Source organism: Pogonomyrmex barbatus, unplaced genomic scaffold (genome assembly GCF_055798465.1).
Source record: "Pogonomyrmex barbatus isolate J1 unplaced genomic scaffold, ASM5579846v1 scaffold1, whole genome shotgun sequence".
NCBI classification, from domain to species: Eukaryota; Metazoa; Arthropoda; class Insecta; order Hymenoptera; family Formicidae; genus Pogonomyrmex; species Pogonomyrmex barbatus.
In genome coordinates this window covers 21,743,799-21,767,345 of record NW_028297098.1, presented here as the reverse complement: position 1 = coordinate 21,767,345, position 23,547 = coordinate 21,743,799, and the positions used below count along the sequence as shown (strand labels likewise).

The window sequence follows — 23,547 nt, the reverse complement described above, 5'->3', positions numbered from 1 at the left end:
CGAAAGAAAAATGAACTGTGCAAAAATTTTAACTGAAAAGAACAATGGATCCAAAAGCACAAACATTTACTGCGTGCTTAGTGAGCTTTTGCATCTGATTGATCTCATCTCATTTTTTTAGATATAAAAGAATATATCAATTGGATATAAAAATTTATTAAACGTTCGTACTTTTTTAAGTACGTTCGTACTAAAAGGACGATTGTACTTTTGGATGCACTCGTTGAATCTTACTTGCTAATATTAAACAAAAATGATTTACTGTGTTTAATTGTATTATGTCTCTTGCTAGGAAGCATCAACATATTCTTCTGTGTATTTTTCTTTAAAAAAAAAAAAATTATCAAAATTTTGAATGGTTAGCCAGAAATTTTTTTATTTGTCAAAAAATAGAAATTTAAAGTCTCCGATCACTTCTGAAAAATTGATGAGATAACAAATTGTAATCGTAATATTGAGCTATAGCCGAGCGACATGAAAGTAGACATATAACTGAGGTACCAAGATGGCCACGATTTTTCTTTCCTTTAGAATTTTAGATTGAGCTTCAGATTGAGCTCTTCGCGTTTAGAAGAGTCCTTTCATTAGATATATTTAGATCTATTTTTCTAGATCTATTTTTTTATAGCTACATTATATTTTCTATTTAAAATAACTAGTAATTCAGTTTAGCTACTTTACCTCCATTATTTTAATAATCTTGCACAAAAACATGTCGAATGAGCATAAGTTCAATATTGGAGGTGAGATAGCTGAACTGAATAATTCAAATAAGCATATAATTTAGATGTTAGAAAGAAAAAGAATAATGACAAACATAAAATTTAGCTTTAAAAAACAAATTATTAAAAAATAAAATGTTGTGATAAAGTGATTAATTGAAGTGATTAGTTGAATATCTTGGTCTTACATTCAGTATATATCGAATTAGATTAAAAGAGAAATAACATTATACTATACTATTGGAAATTAATCTTAGATTTCAATTTTTTTAAATTGATTAAACTCCATGTTGTTAACGGTTTATTTTTTTACACTCGAATGTATGTTATTTATAATACAAAATTCCGGATCCGGCGCTTTTAGGAACAAGCGTTCCTGCGAAGGCTTCAATCGTTATCAAACGATCGCTTTTATATTATTACAGGCCACTAAAATGTCAATTATGCTAATTAATCGACGATTATTGTAAAACGGCAGCATTCGCAGCTATACTAGGATTGTTGATGACTTCTCCCAGACTCTCGAGCAATTCTTTCCTGTAATCGTCGAAATCGCCGTCGATAGCGTTAATTTGCTGATTCTCAATCACATAGAGACAGCATTCCGTGTCTCGAATTAACCGTTCGTCGTGCGAGACGATAATAACGCCGCCCTTATACTCGTTGATAGCGTCAGCCAATGCGTCAATAGACTCTATATCAAGATTATTGGTCGGCTCATCTAGAATCAACACATCCGGTGCGTTTAAACAAAGCTCAGCCAAGGCAACACGTGCCTTTTGACCACCCGACAAATCCTTCATTTTAATAGTGTGCGCATGAGAGCTAAGGCCAAAAGTACCCAGCTGTTTGCGTGCTTTTTCATATGGAAGATCAAATAGTCGCATCAGATATTCTGCCGGTGTCTCCTCGGCAGTTAAATGCTCACCAGAATGTTGGTCAAACCTTCCTATCCTCTGTAAAATGTAAATTAAAAAATACATTTTGATTAAAAAATATATTTTAAATAATATATTTAAATAATATATTTTAAAATATATTTTAAATAATATATTTTAAAAATAATAATACAATAGCATAAACATATAACCGAGTAATAAATTGTAGCAATCTTTGGATGAAAAATTTACAAAATATTAAATGTTTTGCAGATTAAAAATTCGAGTTTCGTAGAATAAAAGTATATGTTGTTTATACAGTTCTGCACTTACCAATCGATGATTTTTTGTGATTTCTCCCTTTTGAGGTGTTATGTCACCCATTAGTAATTTCAGGAAGGTAGATTTGCCAACACCATTGGGCCCCAATATTGCTACTCGAGAATTTAAGTCTATACCGAAATCTGCATCGATGAACAATGGTTTTTGTCCTTCGTATCCGAATGTTACATCTATGTAAAAGATTAAATTAAATATACAAAAATATATTCAACTTATTATCTTTATCTTCTTAGGTTCTATATATGCGATTAATGAATAATAATAGGCATAAGAGCATACTTTGAAGACCAAGAATTGGAGGTTGCAAAGGCGGAGGATCTGGAAAACTGAATTTAACTATATATTCTCTCGGTTTTTGTAACAGTTCAGTGGGTCCAGTATCTTCTTCTTGTTTCTGCATTTTTGTCCGATTTTTTTCTTGTTTTCTTGTGAGTGCTTCTTTTTGTTTCTTTTCCGCTTGTTTCTTGCTTTGTCCAGCTGCTTTGAGATCCTTTAGACGCTTTTCCTGCTTCTCATATGCCTTTATCATTTCCTTTCTTTTCTGCTCATACATCTTTTTAAACATGCTATAATTTCCCTTGTAATAAAACAATTTTTGTTGATCCAGATGTATTACATCCGTACACACATTGTCTAAGAAACTCTGGTCATGTGATACAACCAGCAGAGTCTTTTTCCAGCCTTGTAAGTAATTATCCAACCAAATTACTGCATTCAAATCTAAATGATTAGTGGGTTCGTCCAATAGTAACAACGTGGGTTCCAAGAAGAGTGCTCTCGCAAGCGAAACACGCATTCGCCAACCACCGGAGAAATTTTTAGTCGCACGATTTTGCATTGCACGATTGAATCCTAAACCGGCGAGGATTCGTCTAGCTCGCGGTTCTGCTGAATCTGCTCCAATTGCTTTCAATTCATCGTATACCTGAAAATAACAAACAAATCTAATTGTGTACAATTTTTCAACAATTACAATAGTTAAAATATAGAGAAAAAAAAAACTAATAGATAAATCACAGATTATTTTTTCCCTATAACTTATTATTTTCCACAAAAAAAATTTAACAAATTTAGAAAACCTCTTGGTTACCTCTTGTAATCTATTTTGCACAGTAGTATCTCCTTGTTCTGTTAATTCTTCCAGTTTTTTGCATTCCATTTGAAGCTCTTTGCATTTTACATCTGCGTTAAGCACTACTTCCACAGCTGGAGTGTCATCCGCTATAACTTCTTGTTCACAATATAGAACATCAATCGTAGGTGGAATATTGAAGGCTCTTTTTGCTATATGGCGGAGCAAAGTAGTTTTGCCATGACTGGAATAAAAAAAAATATCAAGTGTGATATACTTTTCATAGAAGATAATCATTGTTTTCTACAAAATGGTGTATAATTTTTTTATAACATATAAATTTGTCATAATATAATAATCTATTTATAAAATATTTAATTTAAAACTTACATATTACATTTTGCACATAAGCAAATTACATTGGATTTCTCAAATTTATTAGTCAAATATTTTAACACATATAAATATCACTTTGGTAAAAACATATATTTTTAGAAAATTTTTTTCAAGAAAGCTTAGAAATATCGGAAAATACAATTATAAAATCAAAGTTCAACCTTCTATTGTATTATAAATATTATGAAATCATGAACATTGTGAAATACAAATATTTGAATGAGAAGAAATTCTCAAGTTTCATAAATCTTTAAATAATTCCTATTTCTAATGCATTTTATAGCAATTGAGATTTGTCAAGATGAGATTTGTCAAAGCATACCCGTTGGGTCCCACGAGTCCATATCGCCTACCCTGTGCTATGAGCAAACTGGCGTTAGTAAAGAGCTCCTTGCCCTTGGCAGCTATGCTAAAATTTTCCACCTTGATGTCGACCGCGTTGTCCAGCTGCTGGTTACCACGTTGTTGCGTCTGACTCTGAGAAACTGTAAAATTGGATTCCAATTCGCTGTGGCCTTGTCCGCCCGCCTTTGTCAGAATCTCCATCGTTCGTTCATACTCTTGCTGTTTTTTCAGCTTCTTCTTTTCCTTGTGTGTGAGCTTCTTACTAGGCGTCTCTTCGTTGATTTCCACGTCCGCGATTTTCTCCGTGATCTTCTCCGCGACATCGTCGGCTGCTCCATTCTCGATCGCATTGTTACTTTTGTTTTTGCCTCTAGTTTTGCCCGACATCGCTCCCGATCGTCCGCCTCTCTTCTGTACTTCTTATCTCTCCTGGTTTCCACCACGGCCTATATCCTTGCCAGCTGGTTGTACACCTTAACCTAACCTAACCTCACTTTTTCCGCGTGCGCAGCACGTCCATCGGCAGCAACGTCAGGCAGGGGGAGAGGGAGAAACGGCTCTAGCTAGGCTCCACTGCTCTATTTGACACGTGACATCGCGTATGGAGAGGGAAATGCGGCACCACCACAATTTTCAATGCTGCCAACCTTTTCCGCCGATCAGTGGCCAAGTCTATTTTTGAACGCCCTGAACGATGTGACGGGGCGCGATCAGACGCGATGTAAGGTGCACAGTTGATTCTGGAAATTGTTATTTATACATTTTTGATGACAATAATGTTGATAGACGATAGCAGTATTCTATGGCCGGGCGTCACCGGCTCGTCGTGGGGATCTGAAGACTCCCAGAGATGATGCGAGCGAGACCTTTGTCTTCGACTCTCGTCGAATTGCAGCAGATGGATTGTCGCATTTTGTTGTTTTCTTGGTGTTTGAGACGTTCGAATTGAAACGCGATCACCAAGTGAGTTACAAGTCAAACAATGTCTTTTCTGTAAAGCATGTCTCCAAAATAGATTCGATGGTCGTTGTCATATTTTTGTTTCGGCAAGGATTACTCTTTCTTTGCCCAGACAAATTTGTTTTATATTTTACTCTGTTGGTTCTGTGCATCTTTCATCATGACAATAAATTTGTACCTGTCCTTATCCTCATACTTTGTCATAGTTTTGTATCACGATGAAATTTTATAATGTAATAGTTTAAGTCTTAAAGTTTGTATCAAGAAGATTCCAAGAATTCTCCCATGTCCTTATCGAAAGAGAATTGATTTCCTAAATCTGCCAGAAATTTGGAGATTTGTTTTTGAAAATCAAAAGCAATCCATCTGTCTGGGTCGTCGAATTGTTCAGATTTTATAAATTATGGAAAATGCTAGCAAAGACACAAATTAGTAACATTATGTAATAGTAACATTACATCAATATTATTAATTTTCCACTCAACAATATGAATGTAATATGACACATGTATATAACAATGATATTGCTGAATAGGAAATTATAACATTAATGTAATATCATTGTTACTTTTTGTTTATTAAGAATGACACAATTTATTAGCTAGATTATAAAGATTAAAGATTAAAGAAATGGATTATGTCTCTTGCATAAATTTAAAATGATAGATTCTGCTTAATTTCTGGAATATGAGTTTAATACAGACTCAGTTAATATCTCTGAATATTTATTGCAATGTTTTATTCGAATCTGCTTGCAAAAACTGTTAGCATATTGCTAACATGTTTACATGGAACATTTTATTTTATATTTTGTTAATATTTTAGTTAATGCTGTATGTAATATTATTTGTCTTTATAAGATTATAATAATAAATATAGAATAAAAATAAAAAAGTAAATATAGAATAAGAATAAAGACAATTACAGCTAAACATGTAATAAAAATTTACTTCCACTTTTTAAGTTAATAATTTATTCTTTTTTTTCTTTCTTAATTATTGTTGAGTTTCATAGATATTTATTAATGTAGAAATATAGAATGTATTAGAACTTAATTTGCCATTTATTTTAAATGTTTAACAATGGAGATAAATAATATAACAGATATGCAATATTAATTGTAAAACTAGATTCCATAGCTTTGCTCATGATTACAGAGTGCTGAGCATGGCGCAGGAAGTTAACGCGAATAAGTTAACAAGAGAAGATTTTGATGCTGGCCCATGCAGTTTTGATGAGATCGAGCCAGGTTTGTTCCTGGGTAATCTTACGGCCGCTACAGATGTTGACTGGCTGAAGGAAGCTGGAATAACTCATATACTAACAATAGATTCCTGTCCGTTGCCAAGAAAGATCCAGGAACGTCTTCCGAATTTAATCATAAAGTATATTCAAGTGACGGATATACCGCGAGAAGATCTGCTAACGCACTTTGAAGACTCCTACGAGTTCATCGACCGTGCCCTCGACTCTGATGGCAAGGTGTTGGTGCATTGTTACTTCGGTGTGTCACGATCCGCTACCATGGTGATCGCATACACTATGAAGAAGCACGAGCTGAGTTTCTCGGATGCGCTTCAGGCGGTAAAATCGAAGCGCCGTTTCGTTTCGCCGAATCCCGGATTTATGGCGCAATTACAGCTCTATGAGGACATGGGTTATGGTGTTGACAGTACGAATGTACAATTTAAGATGTATCGGTTGCAGATCGCCGCCGACAAGGTACGAAAGGCTCGTATTCTTCCCCAAAGCTGCGTCGACTTGGTGAAGCCAGATCCCGCGTTGACCACTGTGCGTCCCGAGCCGTCGGTTTATCGTTGTAAAAAATGTCGTCGCATCGTAGCAAGCGCCAGCAACATTTTACCTCACGCACCGCGCGAGAAGCAGATCTGGCGGCATATCAGCGTTAAAAGCGCACCGAAGGACGGCGAGAACTGTGATAAATTGATCCCGAGGAGAGAGGAGCCGACGCGAGTCGAACTCTGCGACAAGATCTACTTTGTAGAACCATTAGCCTGGATGCCCGATATTACGCACAACGTCGAGGGAAAGTTGAATTGCCCTAAATGTAATACGAAACTCGGTTCATACAGCTGGATCGCTGGCAGCCAATGTCCCTGCGGCAGTAAGATTGCACCAGCTTTTTATCTGGTACCGTCCAAGCTCGACTGGAGCAACGTTGTGCAAAACGTTCAAGTAACGGTATAGTACTGAGATGAAATAAGAAGTATACTGGAAACTAAAGTCCAATCGACCTTGGAAATTTAGGATAAGAATCTTAAATTTTATATTTGATGAAATTTTCTCTTTATAAAAAAGAGAAAATGAGAAGTTCTTAATATTCCAAGGCAATACAAATCATTAAAGAATGTTGTGAAGATATTTGAAAAGCGTCAAATACTTTTTAGACGTTATAACATTTGGATGCCTTGTAGGATGCCCTTCCGATGTTTTTGAATGTTTGTCTTGTTAAATTATGATGTTATTATGGTCCAAGATGGTTGATGTAGACATTGATAATATTTAATCCTCAGCAGGTAATATAAATCTTCTCGAGCTTTTAAATTTCATTCCACGTAAAATATCGTCCAAATTAAACATTCATCAAAAGCGTAAATTTAATCATATCATTTTATAAATGTAAAGGTTTACATTATGTATACGTTACCTTTACACCAACATTTTTATACTACGAAATCTAAAAAAAATCTACATAATACTTGCTGGGGGTTGAAGATGACGCATTTCAAGAGTGAGATAAAATACGGATCAATATGTACACCGGTTGACTATATTCTAATCCTGTGCCAATATATATTTCGATATGTGTACATATATACATGTATTTGTTACATATATCTGTTGTACTTTTCTTATTGTGTATATAATCAATGAAAAAACATACCGCTCTCCGGTCTCAATGTTTTTATTGCACGACGTTGTCTTTACCTATATCGTTTACATATATCTGTGTAACTACAAATAGAATGCCATTTTCTCTGTATATTCTGTACTTAAAATATTGCGATGTTCTAATATACTTCCTCATATAACTTAATGTATTATTCTTATCGACGGGAAAAAGAAGCGCTATGACTTATTTATTTGTTACCCTGTACGTTCAGAACTTAAATCTAATCTAATCAGTTAATCATTGGTTATAAGGCACACGATCAATGACATTTACAATGATAATCCGTAGAATATCCGAATTATCCTTTTGCACATAGTCCCAGAGATGCCCAATGCTTTACCAGATCGGCTGCGATCTCAAATTTAATCTCAACAGTCAAGCTTATCTTTGGTTTCGAATATTTAAGCGAAGTTTATAGTCACTCATAAAAATTCCGTTGATTAATTTTTTTACATGTTTACGTCACATCACATTTCCAAAATAATATTGGAACAATTTGAATGATCTATTCTTCGCGAGAAAATATTAATAAATCGTAATAAAAAAATTCCAGTCTTCGAAGTACAAATTTATAAATGGAGAATCAGTTGACGAGAGATAGAAGATGATAGTGGAGAACTCAGAGACAAAAAAAACAATTTTGCCACGCGCATAATGTCAAGCCTTACAATTCTAAAGAAGAGAACTCTTTGCGTTTCTTTTCTCCTTTGGATGGAAAATATCTCTCTCTGATTTAAGAGTAAGTCCGATCTCGTTTCTTAGAAGTCTGAATCCCTTTGATCTAAATTAGATTTTCACAGATCTAAAATCTAGAGTATTATATTCGTCGCATTTGGAAAATCTGATTTTTAGGGACATTGTCACATACTCGCGTGCATCGCTGGATACGTCGAGCCGTAGGGATGCGCTCGCAGTCTCAGGGCGCTCAGGCCGTTCACGGCGGTTCCGTCGAGGGTGCCGTGATGGATGTCAGCTTGATGATGGTGATATGACGGCAGACCCACGTTCGTCAGGCCGCCGTTCGCGGCGAAACCGTGACAACCGGCAGTCGCGGTTTGCACTGCGTAATGCTGCGGCGTCGTTCGCCAATAATCACCGTAAGAATATTGCGCCGTCACCTGGGTGGTAGCAGCTGCGCCCTGCGACGATTCCGCGTTGCTTTCCGCCGGATGCTGCGGGGGATGTGACACTCTGATGGGACGTAGCGGTAGCGCGGCTTCCATTTCCCTGCCTGTGGAGACACCCCGGTTCATCGCCGAGCTCCGTTCGTTCCGCCTGAACTTTGCCCGTCTGTTCTGGAACCACACCTATGCAGGAAAGAAAAACAGGATACCTTTGCTGACGATTCTCTTGTTATCGATTCCTAAGAATGGAATCTTCTAGGATTGAAATGAGAAGTGATAAAAGAAACTTTCTATATGCGAATAAGATAATAGATAATAAAAGAAGAAAATAGGGTAGCTGCTATTTCTAAATGTAAACCTTGAATATTCTTGGCGTAGATGAACATAAAAATTTGATATTAAAGTCACAGTTAAAATTCTCAACAATGCAATTTTATTTTTATTAAAAATTAATATCCGCGTGGCAGTAAAAAATAACTTTTTAAATAAATTACAAAAAAATTGAGCGCAAAAGTTTTGCATGCATTATATAATTATCGCTGAAAAAACGCGCGTTACTGCAGCTAAATAAATTCGCAACAAATAGATTCAAACGACTCAAAGGATACTCAACGCTATTCAAAGTCGTGTACATGTGTCTCAGCATTTCTTTGGGACTTCTTAGTTTACTTATTTGCAGATCTTCTTAATTCTAGTCGTAACGTATATGTATATTTATTAATTTAGCTTCGCTGATGAGCGCGCCATTGAATTTCTTCCGCGCTCTCAAAAGAGCACGCCTATCTCTGGGATGAATTCCGCGAATTGAAATCTAGAATATAACTCAAATAAATCCGACTCAAAGGACCACGCCGCCTTTTAGGAACATCTTCGACGAAAATCTAACGGACACGACGTGTCCAACTATTACAACTGCTCCTCGTCCGACATCGCTCGAAGAAGATCAAATAAATTCGATTTGACGAACGCGTTCTCCATCTCGGAGTCGCCTCGTCGCCTCTAACGAAAAATCTTCGGCGAAATACTTGACTTATATCCTCTCGCGTTGATTTTATTGACGCTTCTCGTCTCACGTTACTCCAAAAATCTCGCGTCTTCGCAGAGAGGAGATACGGCGACGGGGGCAGGGGACGGAAGGACGCGGCGCGCCGGCCGAAGACGGGACAGCGTGACGGCTTCTGGCAGGCGTACCGACGACGCAGACAGACGCGCGTACACGGCATGGACCGCTGACGGCGACGGCGACGGTGACGGCGACGGCGACGGCGACAGCGACGCAAACACGTGCTCGACGCACGACGCCGAAGCGCGCAGATGCTGGAGCGCGCGTCGCCGTCCGGCTAATCATAGCTCTCTCTCTCTGCCCTGACAACCTGTCTCCTCCGATTTTCTGCCTAGCTGTCCGCGACCTCCACCTTCCGCCGCCTCCTCCTCCTCCTCCATCATCTTTCTTTCTTTCTTTCTTTCGTGTTACTGACGACGCGTTACGCTCGGTACAAGAGACCTAACACATGTGCGCGTCGTGATACTTTCTCGGACAGCTAGTCTTCTCGGTTACCGAGTGGAAGACAGCTTCAAAGAGCGGTCCGCTCGCTCTGTGGATCGCTCGGTTGGTTGACTAGACGGTTAGTGTGCGTCTCAAGGCGGCGGTTTATCGTTCCGCCACGTTCCATCCACGTCCTCGTGCAGAGTAGAACGAGATCCATCGGAAATGCGCTCTTGGTCTATCCCAATTTAGCCCCTTTATTTCTGTTTATTTAATTATATATTTTTTTTTAGGATTTTAGTTAATTTATACTTTACTCGAGGCAATTAACGATATCGCTAATCTTTCTTCTTTTCTAGTCTATTTTTAGATCTCTATTAGATCTAGTCAATGAATGGAGAAGATTATGATACATGTATTTCTTGTATAATTAAAATTGTACGTCAAGAAAACAATACATTAAACATTATTTGCTAAAATAATTTGAAGAAATTATTCCCTGATTGTTTCATACCAATCAAACAAGATTTTTAAATAATTTACATCACAAATAGAAATCTAAAAAAGTCCTCAAACAATCCGAGTTTTTGTTGTGATATATTATTACATTGTAAACTGAAAGTGTTGAAGTAAGAAGTAGATTGGAATACACAAAAGTCCGAGTTTTCTTATTAAATTTTAAATATAATTAAATATCAAAAAAAACAGAAACGAAGAGATAATTATTACCCTACATATAAATACATGAACCCTAAATACCTGAATAAGTTTATAATATAAATCTGATGTTGAAAATTTATGCTAAAGTTACAAGAACAAATTTAGCAAAAAGAAAAAAAAAAGAATTAATTTTACCAATCTTAATGTGTTTCTATATAAACAGATTCCATTGCATTACCTGCACTCTGGCTTCCGACAAGGATACCCTGGTCGCCAGTTCCTCACGGACGAAAGCGTCCGGATAGTGCGTCTTTTCGAAGACCCTTTCCAACGCGGTCAACTGTTGCGCCGAGAAGGTTGTTCTGCTTCTCCTGGGTCTCCTGTTCCCAGCAGCGGAGGAAGTCTCGTTACAATCTGCGAAATATAATCAATAATTACTAGTGATATCTTCCTGGCAATTTAGCGCTTGAAATAATTGGAAACTTTTTAAATTATTTTTCAAAAAAAAAAAGGTTGCACATTTTTCTATTGTCCCTAAGTATTTGTACCCTTTTGGACATGTTATGTAATTTATGTTATTGAAAATGCGCTATCGAATGATCGTATATTTCGTTTACTTTTCGAGATTACTTTAGGTTTTTAATTTTTCGCTACAACTACGTTCGACGAAAAATATCGAGATCAAATTGTTATTTTTGGCATAATAAAAATATCTCTTCTCGGAACCGTCAATCTCATTTAGAGTCATATGAGTTTTTCGCGCGCGCAAGAAAGTTGCTTAGCGAGAAGAATGCGAAATTATTTTTCTCGATGGTCTCTACCGCACACACCGAAACGCGCGGTCTCGAAGATGCCGCTCGCGATACCAACGGCCTGTACCGAAAAAAAAAAAAAAAAAAAGAGGAAAAAGAAAAAGAAGAAACGCGCGGGTCGACTAACAGCCGCGGCCATTCTTTGAATGACTCCACTATACTTGGGCATTCATCAAAGCGGTATAATGCGAGCAGCATGACTGGAAATGCGCGATTTCGATGAAATCGAGTGCATGGTGAATCGCAGATTAAACTCGAAGGGACGTGACGGAATCATTCACGATTCGCGAATTACGTTCTCATGCTAGCAATGAATTTTCCACATTCCACTTGAAATTTCATCTCAAACAAATGTGTACATGTGTTGTTTGTAACATCATACAAATTGTAATTTCATGAAATTATAATTAATGGTAATTAAATGAGAATGAAACGGAGTGTTATCGTATTTTATACGCAATAACATAAAATTTTACTTTTATCATATTTATTCCTTACCTAAGGAGTGCGTCGGCGTGGACAGCAGGCGTGAGACCGTGAAATCCTGCGGAGCGTGCGAATTCGCGAGCTGCGGCACTATCACGCCGTTGTTCGCGCCTTGCCCCGCGTCCGTCGCCCCCAACATTTTTCCTCTCGCACTCTTCCTGCGCACTTACCCCTCACATGGGCATGAGGATCAATATCATTGCCACCAAGTTCTCGATCTTTCCCGTAGGGTCTTCAATTTTTTTTAACAAATCCTCCACCTTCCCCTTGTTTATATCAGCCGCGTTGACGTGAGCATCGTGTGTTTGTCTTGACTTCGCGAGATAGAATCTCGACTGCGAAGAAAAACGAGTTTGTAAAATCTCAATCAGCAACATAAAAAGATGTATTTTGTATTGTCTATTATTTATGTCATGTTATTCGTAATGAATTGTATTGAAACGCAAAGTAGTACAAGCCATGACCAGACTCGCAGTTTAATTTCACGCGACATGATTATTCAGCCGAGATCTCAAAATATCAGCCAGAAACTTAATATTAGCGAGGCTCGGAATTGTAGTAGAAATTCAAAATACGAGAAGGTAATTTGAACGAGCCAATTCGCGAATGTGTATAGAGACGTGTATAAGACATGCGAAATGAATACGAAATGTGTGTCAAGATGCACACGTTTGTATTGTCCTATTTTAGATCACATTCAAGAAAAACGTTACGGTAAAGGTTTACGGTGTAAATATCGTGAAAGATGCGATCTATGATGGAATTTAAGTACAACGTCATATGAATTTTCAACGGATATATAATAATAAAATTCAAGAGGTCGAGCTTACAAACACAGATTGAGTGAAGTATTATTAAGCCTACGTGTATCCAAAGAACAGTAATATTTCTTCACACGGTAACTCCAATTTTTATCTGTTTAATTAATTATTCGTGACTATATTTTCTGACAAGACAAAGTGAGAAAAAAACATCTCATGTTGATCGATTTTTTACAATAAATGTATTATTCATAAATACATCTTTCGAAAAAAGAAGATTCATGTCACGAAATTTTCTTTCTCAAGTATATAATTCATATGTAAATTATATATTTATATTTTATATATATATTTTATATTATAATATACAAATAACAATGTGTGTGTGTGTGTGTGTGTGTGTGTGTGTGTGTGTGTGTGTGTGTGTGTGTGTGTGTGTGTGTGTGTGTGTGTGTGTAATTATAATTTATGTCAAATTTTTATTAATATAATTACTCAATTAAATTAATGTAAAATTCAATTAATGTAAAAATTAGTTGCACATTATAGTCTTTCTTCTTTTCTTACTTTTGTCCTTTATTTTTGACGAATCATATTTAACATTTATTATTTTTTTTCATGTGAGATGTCGCATATAAAATTATAATAATTAGCAATTATGATAATTTTATTATAATATTATTCGTGAAACGGTTTCATTGTCATACATATTCTCGCAATACGTTTAACATTAAATTAACCTACATATTCTCGCAATACGTTTAATGTTAAATTTGGTAATGCTATTTATCTCATGTTGACCCTGATCGCAATCTTTGTATCGGACGATTAGAATTTGGAATTGGGTATCCGCATTTAGCACTAAGTGCAGTGCTAAATAGAGATGCGACGTATTAGAGAATCTAGGTCTATTCATATTTTGTACGAAGCAGAAACTTAGCAACAGGATTGATAATGAGTCAGTGCAAAGTGATTCAATTCGCTAAACTTGAAGTTCTTTTTTAGGAACTTAAGAAAATCAATCTAAATTTCTATCTTGTTTAATTATGACTAATAGTTTCTTTCCCTCAAATTAAAAAAAAATTGAGCTATATTATATAGTTAAATTCTTTAGTGAAAGATTCCAATAAACGATTTCATATCGATTTAACGTGCGCGATCGTTAAAGGACGATTATTTACGGCGGTGCGGAATACGAATGGTACCGGCACGTTTATGCGTAATTTGTCTCGGGAAATGTTAATTAAAGCATTTTCGAGCTCGAGCGTAACGGTGCAATTAGGGCCACGTGCCAGCGGTTGCAAAGTGTTCGCAGACTATTCGAAACTCGTTCATACTTTAACCGTATATAAATAATTCTCTCTTAGTTTATCTGTCTTGCAAAATTTGACCGGCTCATAAATATAAATGCAAATTCTGTTGACAAAGTACAAGTAATTTAATATTGTTTTCACTGTAAAATATGATTCTGGCAGTTTAAGCACTTTTCATAAATTTAACATAATAACGTAAGAACATATGCATATAGACCTTGAAAAAAATTGTTAATGGACAAATACATATAAATACATTTTTAGAATATATTTTCAATATAATTATTACTAGAAGTAATAAAATAAAAGTATTTATTGTATATTCAAAAAAACTTATATAAACAGATTTTAGAAAGAGAAACATATCTGATAAACATAACAAAAAAATATGTAGAACAGAAAAAATAAAATCTGCTTATACATATAGCCTTTCTTTTATATATTTTGTATTTATTTCTATAATTAAATTTTAGTTTATAAATTAATTTTTTTAATTAATTATTGATAATGCTAAACTTATCTCTGCTAAAATCTCAACTGCTAGATTTCCGCAATCGAATTATCTCACCATCATCTTATGAATTATCTTTGTTATGCATGCTTTGATACATTTATCATGGTAATTCTACTTGTTAATAGACGTCTGACTAATTTCCGATTCGTCATGCATTTCGTTGTACTTTCAAATGGAATTAGTTTATCACGAGTTTCTCACCGTCAAAAAATATGCTAATGTTGAATACATTCAACAAACACAAATATTAAAACCTGTGGTCAAAACTTGTGTATGTCTCAATTCAATTACAATTCATGTCAAATCATTATCGAGTTCGCATTCGGAATCCTAAATTTTTTTCACTGCATATTAAATATTCAAAGCGATGATTTTTCTGACTGGTAAAATTTCCGGTTATTATTAAAGCATAGATATTTGATCTTTATTAAATCTTATTCGTGTTGATAGAAGTTTACAATTGTCTTTTATCATTCTATTTTCTTGGCCCTTATATTATTGATTAAATAATTATGCAGCTTACCTAGAAAAAAAATATATAAGTAAAAATACATATAAACAATTAAATATAATATTTATAAATGCATATAAATAATTTTAATATATTTATATTTAATTTATTTTAGAATAAATTATAAGATTTATAATTATATAATTATAATTATATAATTATCAAGTAATTAGCAATAATTAATTTAAAAGTACATTTTTTATATACTTGAATCTTATGCTAGGTCACCAATGGCCTAGCTGAGGCGATTCTTATCGAGTGTCGATTAAACTTATTAACCCTTAAACTGCGGCACCCGCCAATTGGCATTTTATCTCGCGATGACGATTACGATTTGACCTTAGTTTTGATTATCGATCACAGAAATATTTTAAATATTTCTTATCTTTTATCGTTCGCTAATTCTTATGTCAAGAAGGTATTGATAAAAATCACATATAATTTACGAAATTTGTGAAAACAAAGAGAACCTAAGAAAATGACTACGGTTTCGGAGTAATGATAATGTCACATTCTATATTGTTAATTCTTAATAATTAATTCCGTATATTTACGAAAATACCCAGAAAAATCTATGTTTAAAAATTAAGTTATTCTCCCACTATTACAGGAGAACACAAAGTTATCAATTTTATAATTTTATGATACAGTTAAAGTTTCAGATTGACGCTTTCCAATCAAGGTAATTTTACTCTCGGAACTTCTGCGGGGCTTTGTTAGTATCTTATGCCTCCTAACTTAAACCATAAAGTTGCCTGACATACCTAGTATCCTCCTCCTACCCCACTTTCGCTCACGCTTTCTCACCAACTTCCGCTGGCCCAACTTTTATCTTATAAAGCAAACTTGGCAAAAGTTTCTCTATTCACTTCTAAACTTAACGGATCGATACACGTCCGTCACAGATCTCAATGTTCCTGCGTTGAGCGCAGATGCAACGATGTAACTTTGGAGTCCATAATTTTCACGTCGGACAGTTACAGCGACGTTACAACGCGTAGTAGATCGAGGTTGTCCGATCGCGAGATCACGCTCGAAAACGAAGGCGTCATTTTGCTCTCGGGCAGCGAGATGCCAACTGACTTGGCCGAGTTAAGACGTACTTAAAGGTCCTCATCGGCTCTCCACCTCCGTCTCTTTCTTCCTCTCTCGTTCTCCGCGATCTTCTCTCGGTTCGGTGCTGTATCGCTCGTCGACGACGAGCGGAGAGAAATAGAGCGTTTTAAGAGTAGGTGGAGATTTCCGTCGCAAGCTCCACCTTCATTAGAAGCTCATTGGTTTCTAAATGGCTACGCGAACCGGGAACCTCAGAGACAGAAGGACGTATGTGCACGCGCTTTTATTAAGATGCGCCGCTACGTAAAGAGCGCGATGAGGCAATCGTTTTATTTTTGTCGGTGTCATTTTAATGCGATATATCCTCGGTAAATTTGTACGATGATTAGGTAAACAATTTTTTTCACAGAAAAATATAACATCCAATAACAATTTTTGTATCTTGAGTATCAATAATTTAGTCCAATAACAATAACGTATAAATTAATAATTATTTATATAAAAAACGTAAATTTTGACCAAACTTTCTTAAATATAGTAATTATAAGAACTTAAGATCTAAGGTCTATCTTATTTCGAGGGAGCCTTGATAGAGATAAGTCTTAATAAGTCTTAATAAGTATTTATATATACTGCTTAACGGAAATTTGGCAGAACAAAGTAATAAAAGAGTGAAATAAATCATCCATCGTGTTCTTGTTAACGTGTTAATGAAAAATTACATGTTAGTGATGACATATGGGCGCCGGCATTCTCGTGGTTTCGACTTTCAAGGATATGTTCCAGCAGCAATTTTTATAAACCAGAACACAGGTCTTCTTCATCATCTTCTTCCTTCTCATCCTTCTCGTACCGGCGGCTAGTATCTCGTTACACAGGGGTGTCGTGTATCCTTCATGTTCATGATATGCAGGGTCAAGCAATTCAGATCCGGAAAGAATAAGCGCTGGAGGATCTTATTATCCATTTTTCTTGTTAACTGATAGCTTCTGTCTCCAAATTAACGTTTCGACAAAAGACATTCCAATTAAAGTAATTTATAGTTTTCTGTAATGTAATTTTTTTGAAAATATTATTTTCTAAAAAGAAAATTGCAATAGTAATAATACTGCTTTGTATTTTTAAATGTTTCTTAAAACGAAGTAGAAAAATTGAGAAATTCCTATAAATAATTAAGAATCTGTTTGTTAATTAAGTTTTAATTTATAATTTTGATATTTTCTGATTGTTTAGAATTTTATCATAATATTAATAAATATGTTTTTATACGCTCTTAAAAAAAGTAATGAACTGAAACGTTGATTAATGTCATACTAGAAACGAGTGTAGAGTTAATTTTTTCAAAAATTCCAGTTTTTTTTTGTAATAAAAACACAGTACAAAAAAGTTAGTTTTACGACTTTGTTTGTTTAGCGTGTTAGTAAAGAAGTAGCTCATGATTCTTTTATGATAAGTTGGGATCGCAAAGCGCGATTATATTGAGACCGTAGCGACTTATATAAATATTAGAGCTGCGAGAAAAAAAAATGTGTGCCCCTTCGGGGAAAAATATGGAGCCTTAGATTGTAAACTGGGTAAAGGTTGTTTCTGATCCCTCATAATTCATCGTTCTACCCTAGATATTGTTCGCTCTATTAACTTTCTCTTTCTTTCTTTCTCACTTTTCTTCACTTTTTTTAAATTCGATTCCCAATGTAAGATCAATATCGAATATCAAATAGTATGAGTCCTGAGAAATTTCATCTTTTTTTTAAATGATTAATACGACATCTCTGACTGACTGAAAACGATTTTTCTAAAATGTAACGCTGCAAGTTAAGGTGAGATTGCGCCAGCGGAAGAAGCTTTATGGCACAATAAAAATATTTTTAGGACTTTCTAGTGTAATGTTTAGAAATCTTTTTTCCCAGGGGTGAAGCACTTTTAAATAAGAAACTATATTAAAGCTATACGTGTCTATGAATATTTATATATATTTTATCAATATATATATATATATATATATATATATATATTATACATTTTAATATATATTTTAATTTATATCTTAAAACTTTTATGTGTCTTCTTTTTCTCAGTAATCGATTATATCTTACCCAGTGTGTAATTACATATATTTTATTATCAATCGAGATAAGATGCATTTAGTGATGTGAGGACCGGAAGAAAACAATCAAACGCAGATTTAAGTTACGTGAGATTGACGCCTTTGCTTGTAAAATTAGAATGCGATTCCGTCGGCGTAAGCAAATCGCGCGCAGCAAAGTGCTCGTTTTGCCGTCGCTCGTGACGTTTCCATTGCAGCGGGATGCAGAAGAAATAGGAAGAAGAAAAAATATGGTAATTTTATGGCACGAAAGTGCATTAAAAGCTGGACGACTAAGTGTCGACAGCTGACCGCACTATAGAAGATGTCGCAAAGTTATGCGCTCTTCCCCTCGACATTAATGGACGAAAGAAAAAGAGCGACGATAATTTCAATGTCGAACATTAATGCGTGACGTCACGGAGCAATATTATAAAATTATGTTTAACATTAAGGAATTAAATTAAAAACTTTCTTGAGAACTTTTTACTCAATATTTCAATAAAATAAGCAAGTAACTAAATGTTACATCTTACAAATGCAAATTTTAAAGAGATTATTTTAATAATAATTTAACGTACACATAAATCATATAACGTAATTGACACTTTTTATTATATAAACTTTTAATACATTGTAAAAAAGATATGACCAGTTATTTAAAAAAAAATCATAATTATATATTTAATTTTAAATCTATTTTCTTCGTAAGGCACATGATTTTAGATTCAGAGTCATTCCGATGAATAGAAACAACATCGATGGCAGTGTAGATACGCACGCAACAATTATATCGTCTTACGATTTTATTTATACGAGGCTTTTACGAGGCTAGTCACTCTCGCTGTCCGGCCCAATAAAATGTCTGCCGACCACTCTTGGGAGCCGTTTAAAGTCAAATTATTTTGGTGATAAACCGCGAGCAGCCACGCAACATTATACGGACCGATTTTACGGCAATTAATGAACGCTTAACGCCATCATCGCTCAGAACAATCACGCCATTCGCTTCCGTTATGAGACTCGTTGGACTCATAATTTTGCACTAAGAGAGCAGTATTATTCCAAGTTGCGATCATCTATTTTTCACAGGAAGCACAAATGATCTTATTATAGATAGCATTTTATGTAGAGGATGATTTTCTGGAAACAGGTGCTTCGATAAATTTTGAGTTTGCATTCGCAAATATCGCTACGTGGACTTGAGAACTAATAGAAAAAACAAAATTTAAATCTAAATCAAATTTAAATCAAAATTTAATAAAGAGTAATTTAACAATGACTGCTCCTATCTGCAGAAAGTCTAAAGTAACCTAATTAATTAATGTTATTCAAGCGCAATTAAAAATAATTTTTAATGAATCAATTTTTTATTAAAACTATATTCTTGAAATAAAATAGCAAATTATCCATCCGATTTCGTTTTGCATTTTTGTTTATTTCTAACTCTCCCTATACTTTGAATATTGCTCACAGGTATACTATATATCTTAAAATCTCTCTGCTTTACCTTACCTCCCCTTACATCTTTACGGACCCACTCGAGGACGTTGATATCCTCTTAAAACGTGCGAGAAAACGTGCCTCCTCTCTATCTTCTCGCTATCGTTGAGATCTCCAGGATTCAAAGTGCAAAATCTTTCGAGGCTTCGAGTTCTCCACGCGGGAAACTCCCCGTTTCGGCATTCGGCATTCGTCTTGTTTTCTCGAGAAGAGAAAAAGAGGAGATATAAGCCCTGTTCCAGCAGCGGCGAGACGGACGTGCGCGTCGCGACACCGTGACACATACACGTCGCGCGTCGTCCGCGGAGAATTATTAGGCGGGCCTGAAGCGTTTTCTCGTAGGCCATGTCGCTCCCGCGTGATGACGCCCGTCGTCGTTGTCGCCGTCCGGCGACTTTTGTTCTCCCACAGCTCGCTCTTTTTGTTGCTTTCTTCCTCTCTCTCTCTCTCTCTCTCTCTCTCTCTCTCTCTCTCTCTCTCTCTCTGTCTCTCTCTCTCTTTCTCTGTCGCGTTCCTTAGCTACGCGATCGCCAAAGAACTCGAAATCCCCTGGAAATCTCAGCTCAGTTCAGTGGCACATGCTGAGTCAAGACGTACACGCGAGAATATAAACAGGAATACAGGGAACGCGCATAAATCGCAACATTCGTGACAAATGGACGGATTAGCGGGAGAATTGATAGTGATCCACAAGATGCAAAGACGAATTTCTCATCCCCGATAAATTGCATATAATTTCAAAGAAGCTTTGTGAAAAAGTCTAGTATTTTTAAATTCTAATATTTTTAAATTTTTATCAAAATTGCAATTTTTACAAAATTGCTACAAATTGAAGACAATATTATTTATAAAAGGTTTACACATTTCTCATTATTTTTGCAAGGATTAATACATTTCTCTAGACATTGATTTTTCACTTTTTTCAAACTTTGTAATTTCCTCATCTTAAGCAGATTTGTTCTTATTTTTTTTTTACATGATGACAGCAAAACAAACGCCAACAATATGTGTACCGATCTAATCGCCGAAAAAGATCCCATTTTTGTTTATATAAAAAGATTTGTCTTTCTGCACCGCTCATTGTTTCTTCATGCTCAACCTGCGAGAAATTTGGATTTGATTTATGAAGCGCTATTTTCGTTTCTTCAATTATCGCGATTTCGAGAATGATTCGAACTGGATAGTAAGCCAAGGCGACAAGGCGATTTCTCGGGGGTCGTGTTGCCGTAAAGCCTGGAGTGTCCAACGTTTTGTAACGCGAGGAGGGGTCGCGTGAAACCGCATCTGCGGTTTTCTTCACCACCGTGACGCGTTGACTGTGGGTCTATGGAAACGTCTACACATGTGCGAGAGCACGGCAAGCACGTGGAAACGTCGTTTAGCTATTTTCCATAACATTTCCATATTCTCCGGATGGTCACTTCGACTTCGTCGTCGGTCACCACCTTGCGCCATCCGCGTGCAGTAAAGTCTGTCGCACTTTATTACAATTACGAAGCGACTGTTACGAGGCGACTCGATATGTATCGAGTGCATATTGTGCGTCTTATGCCAGCTCCTTATTTGTAGAGCGACAAGTAAAAGATTAATATCGATTTCTGTTCAAGCTTTGACGAGATTCTGCAAAAATTGCAAAAATTTAAACTAATAAATTTTAATGATTTCTTTCATCAAAAATTTTTTGAATGTTTTGCAAGTTAATTTTATAACGATTTAACGTATTCCCTCGACTGCAATCAAGCATGACAACGACGCTGGGAAACGTTACAAATCGATAAAGGTTCCAGACTGACTTATTGTAGCGAGTTTCTTTTCGAATTTGCCTTCACTCGCGAGCTCGCGAGGGGGATTCCGACACGTAAATGCACCGTGACGCCTTAAATTTCGACGAATAACGATAAATTTACAGCGTGGAAAGCCGAGGTGACCATGGTGCGGCCACCGTGAAGCCATCGCGTTAAGCGCGATCAAAAGGATAAGGGGGCCTGAGAGCGTTGACGATGATTTTGGCAGATCACTAACGGTCGGTTCCTGTTATAGTTTTACTTTTCATTGCAAAGAAAAGAAATATAAAAACATAATTTACATAAATTTTTAATTCGGGGAATAGAATTTTAATAATATTTTTAATATAGTTTACAATTTTCTATAACATATGGCTATTAAATTGTTGATAACTTTGATTTAAAATATAATAATTTATTTAAAAAAACACAAATTAAATATTTTTATTTATAAAAAAGAAAACAAAAATGAAAAAAAAAAGAAAAAAGGAAATTTTTTAATAAATTTTATATAAAAATGCGCTTTTATATTGTTTGTAATTCAGTAGTATATAGCAATAAAGAGATCTTTAATTTTTTTCTCAAACTACAAATATTAAATCGTCTTCATATTTATGATTCTTGGTTAAATAGAGCAATTTGGGTCGCTCCAAATCTGATGATACAGAAGGGAAAGAATTTTGCAAGGACCATTCCAGACATTCACGATGGAGGACGAGCACCGGTTTTTAAAGCAAACGAGAAATCAACCGCAAATGTGGTCATTCACCACCATGACGCCATCAAATTAAAACGCCCAAAGAATTCAGTATGCATCTTATTGCAATCGTAAATTCTCGTTTAAAAAAAAAAATCGAAGATAATACTTATACGCATCATATATTTTAAACACACTGGACAGCTTCTCCCTATTATTATTCAAAAAAGACACTACGCAGTAAAATTTTAATTAATTATTAATATATATGTAATTTGTATTTAATAAAATTAATATTTGTTAAATTAATAAAAAATTAAAAGTAAAAAATTAAAAGTAAAAACTAACATAATGATAAAATTAATACATAAATAATATATTCTAATTTAGATAAAAAACTTTGAGAATTGACAAAAAAGTCATCAAATTTTTAACCAATGTATAATAAAAATTTAAATTTAAAATTAGTTTCTTCTAACGGAAGTTTGTAGGAATTAGAACAAAATCAAGAGCTAGGTCAACACAATTACCATTCCGAGTATCATTTTTCTCGAGAAGAAAAAGTGAGGAAAGCTGAGAAATCTCTTCGGTAGAGAATGACGAATAGCGTTCTATCTTTCGGCTCACCCCTCATTCGACCAATTATAAGGTTCATACGTCATTCCCGCCAATTAGTGGCGAAGAAAGCAGCATCTTGCCCGGAGAGATGCACAACCACCGCTTCAAACTTTCTTCTTTTTAGTAGTTTGTTTCTTTCGCGTACCCAGAATGACGAAGGTAACTTTACGTACCATTCTATGAATAAAGATTCTATTATCGCGCATACTTTTGGCAAATTTTCATTCATAAAATCACAGGCATCTCTTAAAATCATAAATCTCCAATTAAAAATAAATATTATTAAAGGTAATAGAGTTGTATAAATTTATCAAATTTGTATAAAAAGTATTCATGTATATAACTTAATGTATATGTATATAATTGATGAAAAGGGTTAATATTAAATATAATTTAAATTTTATGCCTAATAAAAACGAAAAGAAAATATCCGTCTTTAATATATTAATTAATATTGTTAGCAATGTTAGCAAGATTTATAATTTTCATGAAAGAAAATCTATTTTT

The 23,547-nt window shown here is 35.1% G+C and overlaps 3 protein-coding genes across 3 annotated transcripts; 1 reads left to right on the top strand and 2 right to left on the bottom strand.

The window, feature by feature from the left end:
- Window positions 1-349: 349 nt before the first annotated feature.
- Window positions 350-4,296, bottom strand: LOC105423140 (ATP-binding cassette sub-family F member 1). Its single transcript, XM_011632792.2, has 5 exons — window positions 3,733-4,296; window positions 3,033-3,258; window positions 2,222-2,867; window positions 1,934-2,112; window positions 350-1,678 (listed from the first exon to the last, which is right to left on the bottom strand). The coding sequence occupies exons 1-5, from the start codon at window positions 4,140-4,142 to the stop codon at window positions 1,184-1,186; spliced, it is 1,956 nt and encodes a 651-aa protein (XP_011631094.1). The 5' UTR covers window positions 4,143-4,296; the 3' UTR covers window positions 350-1,183.
- Window positions 4,297-4,351: 55 nt separating this feature from the next.
- On the top strand, window positions 4,352-7,768 carry MKP-4 (dual specificity protein phosphatase MPK-4). The gene is made up of 3 exons (XM_011632794.3): window positions 4,352-4,476; window positions 4,542-4,718; window positions 5,873-7,768. The coding sequence occupies exon 3, from the start codon at window positions 5,883-5,885 to the stop codon at window positions 6,921-6,923; it is 1,041 nt and encodes a 346-aa protein (XP_011631096.2). The 5' UTR covers window positions 4,352-4,476; window positions 4,542-4,718; window positions 5,873-5,882; the 3' UTR covers window positions 6,924-7,768.
- LOC105423142 (uncharacterized) lies at window positions 7,626-16,415 on the bottom strand. Its single transcript, XM_011632795.3, has 4 exons — window positions 16,061-16,415; window positions 12,210-12,532; window positions 11,138-11,313; window positions 7,626-8,936 (listed from the first exon to the last, which is right to left on the bottom strand). The coding sequence occupies exons 2-4, from the start codon at window positions 12,334-12,336 to the stop codon at window positions 8,490-8,492; spliced, it is 750 nt and encodes a 249-aa protein (XP_011631097.2). The 5' UTR covers window positions 12,337-12,532; window positions 16,061-16,415; the 3' UTR covers window positions 7,626-8,489.
- Between the last annotated feature and the right edge of the window lie 7,132 nt (window positions 16,416-23,547).

Coding starts and splice junctions, on each gene's coding strand:
- LOC105423142 (XM_011632795.3), bottom strand. CDS start 12,336: ATGTTGGGGGCGACGGACGCGGGGCAAGGCGCGAACAACGGCGTGATA. Junction 11,314..12,209: donor CACGCCGACGCACTCCTTAG/GTAAGGAATAAA, acceptor TATATTTCGCAG/ATTGTAACGAGACTTCCTCC. Junction 8,937..11,137: donor TGTCGGAAGCCAGAGTGCAG/GTAATGCAATGG, acceptor TTTCCTGCATAG/GTGTGGTTCCAGAACAGACG.
- MKP-4 (XM_011632794.3), top strand. CDS start 5,883: ATGGCGCAGGAAGTTAACGCGAATAAGTTAACAAGAGAAGATTTTGAT.
- LOC105423140 (XM_011632792.2), bottom strand. CDS start 4,142: ATGTCGGGCAAAACTAGAGGCAAAAACAAAAGTAACAATGCGATCGAG. Junction 3,259..3,732: donor GGACTCGTGGGACCCAACGG/GTATGCTTTGAC, acceptor TTTTTATTCCAG/TCATGGCAAAACTACTTTGC. Junction 1,679..1,933: donor TCACAAAAAATCATCGATTG/GTAAGTGCAGAA, acceptor TACATTTTACAG/AGGATAGGAAGGTTTGACCA.